The sequence below is a fragment of the Piliocolobus tephrosceles genome, chromosome 10, assembly GCF_002776525.5.
Source record: "Piliocolobus tephrosceles isolate RC106 chromosome 10, ASM277652v3, whole genome shotgun sequence".
Classification (NCBI taxonomy): domain Eukaryota; kingdom Metazoa; phylum Chordata; class Mammalia; order Primates; family Cercopithecidae; genus Piliocolobus; species Piliocolobus tephrosceles.
In genome coordinates, this window is record NC_045443.1 from 19,590,736 (window position 1) to 19,603,189 (window position 12,454).

General features: G+C 39.6%; 1 protein-coding gene and 1 pseudogene across 2 annotated transcripts in view; both read left to right on the forward strand.

Moving 5' to 3' along the window:
- The window catches only part of AEBP2 (AE binding protein 2), an 83,519-nt gene that overhangs the window by 62,137 nt on the left and 8,928 nt on the right, over nucleotides 1-12,454 (forward strand). For both annotated transcript variants that reach the window (XM_023226133.3, XM_023226134.1), the window contains exon 5: nucleotides 505-629. In XM_023226133.3, coding sequence (XP_023081901.1) covers nucleotides 505-629 — 125 coding nt within the window. The remainder of the gene's footprint in view (nucleotides 1-504; nucleotides 630-12,454) is intronic.
- LOC111552091 lies at nucleotides 9,113-9,487 on the forward strand (annotated as a pseudogene).

Sequence of the window (12,454 nt, forward strand, 5' to 3'; positions counted from 1 at the left end):
CTTGTCTCAAACAAACAAACAAAACCCTCAAAATAATAATACTGTATTGTCAGATTTGTACAACTTGAAATTACATGATAATACAAAATGTTCATGAAATTTATTTTGTATGTTTGGCAGTGGTGAGTTTGAGATCCTGATACGTAGATGATGTTCCTCAGGTTGCTGAAAATACAGACCTTATGCTGAGGAGAGATGTTGGGGAGATGTTTATCTTTATCTACTAAAGATAAAGTTTTATGAAAAATGAAGTAGCTGAGATGTGGAATCATGAGGTTTAAGGTTAGAACTTAACTTACCAAGGGTCAGAATTAACCCACATTCGCTCATTAGTTGAAATAATGCTTTTGCATATTAGTCTTCTTATCTAGAGTTCATGTTTTGTCAGCAAATATCTTGCATTTAAATACTATTGATAGGTACGTATTTGTTCATTGTGTCAGTCTTTATTTTACTGTTATGTTTTTCTAAATATTCTTTACTTTTTTTTATGTTGACTTTTAGCACGACCACATGATTTCTTCGATGCACAAACACTGGATGCGATAAGACATCGAGCCATATGCTTTAACCTCTCAGCTCATATAGAAAGTTTAGGGAAGGGACACAGTGTTGTTTTTCATAGTACTGTAAGTATTCTTTTATTTTTTCACATTAAATATAAAGCTTTGCTAATTATATTTCCACAGTCATTTCTAGATCTCTCAAAATCTAAGAAAATGCAATTTAACAAAAATCACAAAACCTTTTGTTTTATCAGTATTTAAAGTATTGTATTATTGGTTATAAAGCACACATTTCCTATAATTTTACGTGTTTGTGATTAAACTGAAAATGTTAGCCTTTAGTTTGAGCTACTTAGGAATAATGGGGTGACACATCATGTAGTGCTACTAGGCATTACTGGGCTCTGACATTAGGTAAACCAGGTGTCTTTTCTCACCTGGTTTCCTCATTTGCAAAATTAGAACATGAGACTCCTTTTACCTCTAAAAAGTTTCATTCACATTTCTGTGTACTGCATGGAGCCACCCCTTACCCCATGCACCCATCCAAAGTTTATGTTAAAGAGAAAATAAGATTATATTTGCTATCAGAGCTTCATGAGGAAGGGATTTTAGTCTCTTTTGTTCCACTGATCTAGCCCAAGTGCCTAGAATTTTGCCTGGCACATGATAGGCACTCAATATAGTTATTGAATGACTATGTTGTCAACATAGAAGAAGAAAAGTACCAAATTTGAAAAAGAATAAATGCAGTTTATTTTTTGGTTTATTAGGAGTTGTAATAGAGAGTTGTTCTTTCTTCCATGCCTCTTTTCATTTTGTTTTTCAGTCATTTTTAGATTGGTGTAGTTTGGTGTAATTAAGTTAATAAATGTACATTGTAGATCATACTTTTGGTGATTCGAATCTCTGAAAAGTATGTGTTTAATTTTGGCTGACAAAATACAGGCTGGGCATGGTGACTCACACCTGTAATCCCAGCATTTTGGGAGGCCTAGGCAGGCGGATCACCTGAGGCCAGGAGTTCGAGACCAGCCTGGCCAACAGGGCAAAATCGTGTCTCTACTAAAAATACAAAAAATTACCCAGGTGTGGTGGTGGGCACCTGTAATCCCAGTTACTCGGGAGGCTGAGGCAGGAGAACTGCTTGAGCCCAGGAGGCGGAGGCCGCAGTGAGCCGAAATCACGCCACTGCACTCACAATCGGCCTGGACAGCAAGAGCGAAACTCTGTCTCAAAACAAACAAACAAACAAATACAGCCAGGCTTGGTGGCTCACACCTGTAATCCTAGTACTTTGGGAGGCTAAGGCACGCAGATTGCTTGAACCTAGGAATTCAATACCAGCTTGGGTATTGGCAAATCCCTGTCTCTACAAAAACATGCAGAAAATTAGCCAGGCATAGTGGTGTGCACCTGTAGTGCCAACTACCCGGGAGACTGAGGTGGGAGGATTGGCTGAGCCCAGGAGGTCAAGGGTGCAGTGAGCTGTGATTGCGGCACTGTACTGCAGCCTGGGCTACAAAGTGAGACCCTGTCTGAAAAAAAAAAATTATAAATACACTAAATTTGGGTTACTTTTATTTTTTATATTTCAATTGAAAAATGCATGAGAATTGAAATACAAAAGGTCCTTGTTGATATCAATATCTTGTTTGGTTTGAATCTCTATTTCCCTCATCTCCTATAATAAAAGAGGTTGTTTTTTTTGTTTGTTTTTTTGTTTTTTTGCATTTTTGTGTTTTCTTCTACATGCAGTCATCCCTCCGTATCCACAGGTTCTGCGACCATGGTTCCAACCAACCACAGATTGATAATATTTGCGGAGACAAGAACCACAATAAAAATCATACAAATTAAGAAGTACAGTGTAACAACTATTTATATAGTATTGACTTAATTAATATGGGAGGTTTTGCATAGATCATATGCAACACCATGTTATTTTATATAAAGACCTTTTAGAGCATCCTTGGATTTCACTATTCAAGGCAGTTGGAGATGTCCTTGCTTACTTCCCAACTATATATAGCTTTCCTGTTATTTGTACCTACTTGTTTTTCTTTTGAGACAGAGTCTTGCTCTGTTGCCCAGGTTGGAGTACAGTGGCATGATCTAGGCTCACTGCAACCTCCACCCCCTAGATTCAAGCGATCCTCCTCCCTCAGCCCCGAGTAGCCAGATTACAGGTGTGTGCCACCACGCCCAGCTTCTTTTTGTATTTTTATTAGAGATGGGGTTTTGCCATGTTGGCCAGGCTGGTATTGAACTCCTGACCTCAAATGATCTGCCTGCCTTGGCCTCCCAAAGTGCTGGGATTACAGGCATAAGCCACCATGCTCGACCCATCTTGAGTTAATTTTTATATGGTGAGAGCTCAGGTAGAGGTCCAGTTTCATTCTTTGGCATATGGTTAGCCAGTTTCTCCAGTGCCATTTATTGAATTAGGGAGTCCTTTCCTCACTGTTGATTTGTGTCAACTTTTTTGAAGACCAGTTGGTTGTAGGTGTGCAGTTTTATTTCAGGGGTTTCTATCCTATTCCATTGGTCTGTTTGTCTATTCCTTTTTTTTTTTGAGACGTGCTTTTGCTCTTATTGCCCAGGCTGGAGTGCAATGGCATGATCTTGGCTTACTGCAACCTTTGCTTCCTGGATTCAAGTGATTCTTGTGCCTCAGCCTCCTGAGTAGCTGGGATTACAGGCATGTATCACCACGCCTGGCTACTTTTGTATTTTTGGTAGAGACGGGGTTTCTCCATGTTGGTTAGGGTGGTCTCGAACTCCCAACCTCAGGTGATCTGCCTACTTCGGCCTCCCAAAGTGCTGGGATTAACAGGCACGAGCCACCACGCCTGGCTGTTTGTCTATTTTTGTACCAGTATTGCACTGTTTTGGTTACTGTAGCCTTATAGTGTAGTTTGAAGTCGAGTAAAGTGGCGTCTCTGGCTTTGTTCTTTTTGCTTAGAATTTCCTTGGCTCTTTGGGCTCCTTTTCATTCCATGTGAATTTTAGGATACTTTTTTCTAATTCTGTTAAAAAATATTGGTAGCTTGATAGGAGTAGCATTGAATTTGTAAATTCCTTTGGGCGTTGTCACCATTTTAATGATACTGATTCTTCCAATCTGTGAGCATGGAATGTTTTTCTATTTTGTGTCATCTGTGATTTCTTTTAGCAGCCTTTTGTAGTTCTCGTTGTAGAGATTGTTTACCTCGTTGGTTAGATGTATTCCTCGATGTGTGTGTGTGTGTGTGTGTGTGTGTGTGTGTGTGTGTGTGTGTGTGTTGGTTATGGTAAATGAGTTGCATTCTTGATTTGGTTGTCAGCTTGAGTGTTATTGGTGTATAGAAATGCTACTGATTTTTTTACGGTGATTTTTTTTTTGTATCCTGAGACTTTGCCAAAGTCGTTTATCAGGTTTATGAGCTTTCGGAGAAATCTTCAGGTTTTTCTAGGTGTAGAATCATATTGTCAGTGAAGAAAGTAAATTTGATTTTCTCTTTTCCTATTTGGATGCCTTTTATTGATCTTACCTGATTGATTGCTCTGGGTAGGCCTTCCAGTACTGTGTTGAATAGGAATGGTGAGAGGGGACATCCTTGGGGTTTTTTTTTAAAAACATTTATTTTTGTAGAGACAAGATCTTGCTGTGTTGCCCAGGCTGGTCTTGAACTCTTTGCCTCAAGCGGTCCTCCTGTCCTAGCCTCCCAAAATGTTGAGATTACAGGTGTGAGCCACCACGCCCTGCTAATATCCTTTGTCTTTCTTCCCCTTTCCAAGACAAGGTCTTACTCTGTCACCCAGGCTGGAGTGCAGTGGCACAAACATGGCTCACTGTAGCCTCAATCTCCTGTGTTCAAGAGACCCTCTCACCTCAGTCTTCTGAGTAGCTGGGACCACAGGCATGCGCTACCACACCTGGCTAATTTTTTTTATTTTTGGTAGAGGCGGGGTCTCACCATGTTGCCCAGGCTAACCTTGTCTTGTTTATGGACTAAATTTAAATGGAGGCATGCTTGACATAATGTAGGTTATTAAATGTATCTTGTAAATTAATTTATGTTTTTAGTTACCACATAACCAGTGTTGCCCCCAACTTGAATTTTTCGGATAATGAAACTAGGGACTAAAAAGGTTGTATTACCTTTCCTGGTGTGATCTAGTATAGTTGTGTATTTTTGTTTATTTGTTTGTTTGTTTGTTTGTTTGAGACGGAGTCTTGCTCTGTCGCCCAAGCTGGAGTGCAGTGGTGTGATCTTGGCTCACTGCAAGCTCCGCCTCCCAGGTTCATGCCATTCTCCTACCTCAGTCTCCCAAGTAGCTGGGAATACAGGTGCCCGCTACCACGCCCAGCTAAATTTTTTGGATTTTTTTTAGTAGAGACAGGATTTCACCGTGTTAGCCAGGATGGTTAGGATGGTCTCAATCTCCTGAGCTCGTGATGCACCTGCCCCGGTCTCCCAAAGTGCTGGGATTACAAGCTTGAGCTCCTGTGCCCAACCACTTGTATATTGTTAATACATAGGGTTTATGAACCTTTACCCCCACGCCATTCTTGGATTCTAGGATGAGAACTCTTGTGGTATTTAGATTGATATGTGTGATACTACAGGGAAGATAGGTCCTGCTTGAGCCTTGCATGGGAGCCTGGTTAGGAGCTCACCCTTTTGTTCCTCCTGTGTTGTCAATTTATTGACAGCAAATATACCAATTAAATGGACACTATTAAATAACTTAAAAAGAAAAAGGGCAAGATAGAAAATAGAGCAATAGTTAGGTATCAGTACATTCCATACAAGTTTTAGAATATTTAAGGGTAGAATTGTATATTTTGGAAATTAGATAAGGATATAAAGGAGAGAGTGATAGAACAAAATTTGGAGTCAAAGGCAAGAAAGTGGAAAATTAAATGCAAAGGAAAGAAAACTTTTTCTAAGATTGGAAGACATGAGAGCCATGAATTTGAGGAAAAGTGTCCTTATTCTCTTTTAAAGAACATAGGAAATACATTTATCTAGACAAGGATGAAAGAGTTGTGGGGGGAAAATACAGGATTTGGAGACCAGAAACAGTTAATATGGCTGCTCTGGGGATTTTGTGGGGATTCAGCAAGGTTAGGGCCTTGCTCAGCAAGGCTAGTTGAGATCCTCCTTTGAAATTCGGGAACATAGTTTCATGATATGGTAGGTCTGTAATTAGATTTTTTTTTTTAAGAGGTCAGTAAGATGTTGTCACCATGTCCAGAGTGTGGCATCAGAGCTAGTTTGTTCATTCACTTAAGTGTTTTAAATATTAAGATGCTCATTAAAAATTGAGCACCTACTGTGAGCCAGGTACTAATGACATAGCAGTGAACAAAACAGATTAAAATCAAACAACCAAACAAAAAAATACCATGCAGTTACTCTAATGGAAGAGACATGATAAAACAAGATAAATTAGTAAAATTTTACAAACTTGTAATGAGAGCATGAGCCATTCAATTATTAGTGGGGGATAAGCACTTTAGCCAGAGGGAAGATGAGGTGTAACCTACTGAGGTGGTACTATGTCAGGTATATTAGAACAACAGTGAGTAGGCAGAGTAGGCAGTGTAGCTGGAGGGAACAAGGGAAGAGGAGAGAGTAGGAGTTAAGTTTGAGAGATAATAAGGAGAACCTTGGTGGACTAAGACCTCAGCTTTTATTTTGTGTGAGATGGGAAGCCATTGAAGGGGTTTGAATAGGCATGGTCTGATTTAGTTTGTTTGTTTGTTTTATTTTTTTGAGTCAGAGTTTTGCTCTGTCACCCAGGGTGGAATGTGGTGGTATGATCATGGCTCACTGTTGCCTCAAACTCCTGGGCTCAAGCAGTCCTCCCTCCTCAGTCTCCCAAGTAGTTTGGTCTGTAGGAGCACACCACCATGCCTGGCTAATTTTCTGATTTTTTTTTTTTTTTTGGTAGAGACGACATCTTGCTAGGTTGCCCAGGCTGGTCTCAAACTCCTGGGCTCAAGTGATCCTCCTGGCTTTGCCTCCCAGAGTGCTGGAGTGAGCCACCGTGCCTGGCCTGATTTTTAAAATAATATACAAGCCTTGCTGTGTCACCCAGGCCGGAGTGCAGTGACACCGTGCCATCTCACCGCAACCTCTTGCCTCCCAGGTTCCAGCGATTCTTGTGCTGCAGCTTCTCGAGTAGCTGGGACTACTACTAAATTAGCGTCCCCATGCCCAGCTAATTTTTGTATTTTTAGTAGAGACAGGGTTTCGCCGTGTTGGCCAGGCTGGTATCGAACTCCTGACCTCTAGTGATCCACTCGCCTTGGCCTCCTAAAGTGCTAGGATTACAGGCGTGAGCTACCGTGCCCGGCCCTTTTATTTTTCTCTTAGTAAAGAAACTTAGTGTCAATAATTTTTATTGAGGTATAATTTATATATAATAAACTGTACCCATTGAAAGTATACATTTCTATGAGTTTTGAAAGTTGTACTCACTGAGGCAAGCTCCATCACAGTTAAGATAGAATAGTCCAGCACTCTGAAGTTTTCTGGTGTAGCTTTGTAGTACATTCCTACCTCCACCTCCTGCCCTAGAAAACCTACTGTTGTTCCTTTCCCTCATGCAGGCTTTAACATGTTCGCTTTGATTTCTGTGTTGAGAACAAATTGTAGAAAGTCATGGGTGAGAGTGAAGGGGAATTTGTCTTTTCAGTATTTCAAGAGAGAATGATAGTGGCTTAGACTGGGATGTTTGCAGTGGAGATAAGGGTTGGATTCTGTTTATCTTTTGGAGTTAGTGTGGACATGAATTATGGATAGATGAGATACTGGATATTAGAATAAGAGGCGATAGAAAATATGGGAATTTTTAGTGTATTTGTGGTATTTATAGGTATTAGACTGGATGAGATTACTTAGGAAATAAGTGTAAATAAAGAGAAAGCATGAGGATTGAAGTGTTGGGGCTCACCAAACATTTAATGATTTAAAGGGCAATAGATTTAGTAAACTGGTGGTCTGGTAATGAGCTAGTGTCTCTACAGATAAGGGAGTAGTGATGTAAAAGGGAAGCACTAACTTGCATATACTTTCATTAGAGCAGCTCCTTTTGATGAAATCCTTAGCCTCACCATGGGAGGAATAGAGATGGCTCCAAAAAAAAGGAAAATGAAGGAACCAAAAATAGTGGTAATAATATTAGAAGTCTAGAAAGAAAATAAAAAATTTGCTCAGAGTCAAAGTAGTCCATGAAAATGAAAAGTTTTTGAGCTATAGAAAACATCTGAGAGGACTTAAGAACATTGAAACTTACATATATTGTAAGCTTAAAAACCTAGGAATGAGTGATGTGCACCCTTAAGTCACAGTGAGGAGGCAGAGGTACCTTAACTGAGGAAAAGTCACAAAGGTGGAATGTAATCCGAAGAATGATTTTTTTCCTGGGGAAGGAAAGTGGAAGGAAGAGACATCCATAATGAGATAAGGTCTTCATTGGACACAATAGAAAGGAAAGGAGCTAGATGAGCAAATTCTCCGAAGTTTTATAACTGGGAAGGTTTTGATGGAGGCAGTACATGTTAAACAGAATCAATTCTGTTAGTAGTAAAAAACATTCAGTACTAACTGCAAATTTAAGTTACTTTGTTATCAAATTAACTTTTATAGAAAAGAATACAAATAATGAAACAATTGGTTAAAAGAAGGATATGAGGTACTATACTGTTTGGTTTGCCTAATTAGCCTTATTTCATTAATTCTTTCGAGCCTTCTCCAGAAGAGGTCAGCAGAATCCTAGTTACCAATCAGTTGGCTTGCTGTGCTTGGTTGGCTTGCATTGTTTTTATGTATTATTTCATTGTAGAGGTATTTTTTTTAACAGCTCTAGACCTGTGTTTGGGCTTTTTAATTTTGTTGCCAAGTGTAGAATCAGAGTGTTTATTTGACTACAGACTTTTTTTTTTTTAAATACTTAAAAAAAATAAAAAATAGAATCAGAGATTCACCATGTTGTCCAGACTGGCCTCAAACTCCTGGGCTCAAGCAGTCCTCCTGCCTCAGCCTCCCAAGGTGCTGGGATTATAGGTGTGAGCCACTGCACCTGGCCTGGCCACAGGTTTTTATATAGTGCAGACAGTGTTTTATTTTTGCTTAAAACTCTGCTTTTACTCAGTCCTAGTATATGTTCAGGATGACATTATAACATTATTTTGTTTGGGTGGTTGGAACTTGGTTAAAAAAATTGAGACTAAGATTATTAAAACACTAAAGTTCTAATTTTGTTTATATGGAAATTTTAAGAGTTTGACCTTATTGTTTTGCCTGATTTTATTTTATTTAAGCATTATCTTAATTTTCAGAATCTGGTAATGAAAGGAAAGTATTGCTTTTCTTATACTTTTTTAGGTCTTTCTGTTCAGATTGATGTTAACTTGCATAGATTCCTTAAGCTTAAACCTAGACTTATTGGCCTACCTTTCATTTAAAATAAAACCAGCTACAGCAAAAAACTCCAGGAGATAACACGTGCCTTAAGTTGTAAATTAGAGACTTTTCCTTCTCATTAGTATTTTTTCTTTACTGTTTATTCATTTAAAAATATTTCAAAGACTTTCTTCTTCCTCTTCTGGGATGTTGTCTGCATCCCAACTCAGACTGGTCCAGCGTTTGACATAATGTCGTAGGCTTTTCTATGATACAGCCTCTAACAAAACAAGGCTGTCCCGGACCCTTGGTAATAGAGTTGTTTACCTTTTTACTAAGAACGTTGGGAAAGCACCAAAATCTGCATGTGGCATGTGCCCAGACAGACATTGAGGGGTTCGTGCTGTAAGAGCTAAAGTTCTCCCTGAGATTGTCCAAAACAAAGAACGTGTCTGCAGGGCCTGTGGTGGTTCCATGTGTGCTAAATGTGTTCGTGACAGGATCAAGCATGCTTTCCTTATTGAGGAGCAGAAAATTGGTGTGTAAGTGTTGAAGGCACAAGCACAGAGTCAGCTAAATTAAAAAATGCAACTTTTTTGAGTAATAGAAATGGAAAGACTTAAAAATTTCATCCACTATGAATGCTTTTGATTGGCTGAGCTAAGCCACATACTTAGATAGTAAAACAAATGGCATTTTCATCCCCTTAATAATAACATGGCTTTGGCTTGATTATTTAAAGCTTCTTTAATTATTTAAACTCCTTTAATTCATATGTATTTGTGAAAATACATGATTAAAAGTGAAGTTGAGGCTGGGTGATGTGACTCACACCTGTAATCTCAGCACTTGAGAGGGAGGCTGAGGTGGGCAGATCACCTGAGCTCAGGAGTTTGATACCAGCCTGGGCAAAATGGTGAAACCCCCTCTCTAGAAAAAATAAAAAAGACATAGCTAGGCCTAGTGGCTGCACCTGTGGTTCTGGCTACTCAGAAGGCTGAGGCGGGAAGAATGCTCAAGCCTAGGAGACAGAGATTGCAATGAACCGAGATTATGTTACTGCACTGCCTGGGTGACAGAGTGAGACTTCATCTTGAAAAATAAAAGTGAAATTGAGACAAGGTTGTTGAAAAACCCTTTACTTTGATAATATTAGTACCATTGCTACTTTTTTTTTTTTTGAGACGGAGTCTTAACTCATTTTGTTGCTTGGACTGCAGTGCAGTGGCATGATCTTGGCTCACTGCAGCTTCCACTGCCCTGATTTAAACAATTCTCCTGCCTCAGCCTCCCGAGTAGCTGGGATTACTGATGTGCACCATGACGCCTGGCTGATTTTTATGTTTTTAGTGAAGATAGGGTTTCACCATGTTGGCCAGGCTGGTCACAGACTTCTAACCTCAAGTGTTCCGCCCACCTGTTACTTGTTTTTATTAGTGTGTGTGTAAACCCAATGTTAAATGACTGCATAGTATTCCATTATATTGCATTGCATTCTCCATTTATTGGAAATGTTTGGGTTAGTACCTAGGGTAGAGACTGAATTGTCTACCATATTCTACATTCCACACTTGGCGAGGGAAGGTAGGCACATAAAGCAATGGCAATATGGTGTGATACATGCTAATGTAGAATAAGCACTCAGCATTTTGAAGACATGGACTAGAGACTTTTCACCCATTATTGGAGTTGTAGGGGAGGGGCAACGCGGAAAAGGTGATAACTCATGTGTCCTAAAAAGGAGATGGGTAAGATGGGTAATTGTGTATGCGCATGGGCAAACGCAGCATATGCCAGGCAAGAAAGTGTTGGGATGGTGGGAGTAAAAATTTGATATAAATTTTATTTGACTTAACTGAGACCTATATTTGCCTAGGTTAATTGCCTGAGTTAAAATGAGTAATCAAAAAATGAAGCATACATAAGTTATTTTTGCTGAATATATAAATGAATGTTCAGTAATTGGTTTTATATAGAGCCAAAGTCATACTTTGGAGTCTAGATACGTTAATTGGGGTTTCTGGTCACATTTCTTGAATAAACCACGTTTAAATGTGTACGTAATCTAATGGTTTGCAGCTTTTATTTATTTAAAGCAGAACCAGAACTTGTAGACAATTGAAAAGCTATTAGAGATAGCCTAATGAAACATGTTACCGTTTTTGTTCTCAATTTTTACTGTGATTCTGCAGTACATTGCTTTTTAAGGAAGTGACTTTTTTTTTTTTTTGGGTCGGGGCCTCACTCTGTTGCTCAGCCTGGAGTGCATGGGCACAGTCACGGCTCCTGGGCAGGTGATCTTGTCACCTCAGCCTCTCAAGTAGCTGGGACCACAGGCAAGCACTGCCATACCTGGCTAATTTTTTGTATTGAGACAGAATCTCCCTATGTTGCCTAGGCTGGTCTAGAACTCCTGGGCTCAGATGATCCTCCCACCTTGGCCTCCCAAAGTACTGGGATTGCAGGCGTGAGCCACCGAGGAAATGACCTGTAGTAAGCCTTCCAAAAGCTGTGAGCTCTGGTTTTCATATAAATAAGTGTGTAGTTTTAGTAGGGTGGGATTTGTTTTGTTTTACTGTTGTGTGCCCAGCACTCTAAAACGATATGTGAATATGATAACTGTTCTTTTGTAAGACATTAATGCTGCTGGTGCACAGAAAGCCCCAGAGAGCTGGTTGTTTTAAGTTAGAGATCAGGACAATATTTCTATTATATGTTCCATAGTTTGGGAAACTGTTCTAAATATAATGCTAAAGGAGTTCAAGGCAGAAAACCATGAAATAGCTGAGGCCTAGCGAGGCCAGATCCTGAAGAGTTTTCTGCACCATACTTAGAGTTACCCTTTCCTAAGTGCTAGGGGGAACTGTTGAAGAGTTTGTCGGGAAAGTGATACTACTGAATTTGTCCTGATAAAGCCTTCTGGGTACTGAGTGGAAAGTAGCTTTGATGACTTGAGGAGGTCCAGAAGAATGGAGACCTGAACTTGGGTTATGGCAGCTTGGATGGAGAGAATAGGTATTAATGAGTACAGTTCCTAGATCTTAGTGTTGGAATATTTGCTGTCCCCTTTTTGGGCCTGAAGTGCTCGAAGGTGTTCACTGTAACACAAACATCCTTGGCCACAGAGCTTTTACTGAATCTAGGTTTTTTTTTTTTTTTTTTTAGGATAGATTTCCAAACATTTAATTAATTCATTTTATACTAAATACTACTATAGGTGGTATGACACAAAGGTTCATAGGGTAAGAAATATTCCTATGTCATTGAGTTTTCAGTCTTGTGGAAAGACAGGTTGAGTGTTACAAAGCAGGGAAGAACTACAAAGCAGACAGGATTGTAGTGGTGGTACTATCTCTTCCAGGGTATGAACACTTAAGTTCTTGATTAGAGGTAAAAGTTTTTTTGTTTGTTTGTTTTTTTTTGAGATGGAGTCTTGCTCTATCGCCCAGGCTGGAGTGCAGTGGTGTGATCTTGGCTCACTGCACCTTCCACCTCCTGGGTTCAAATGATTCTCCTGCTTCAGTCTCCTGAGTAGCTGGGACTACAGAT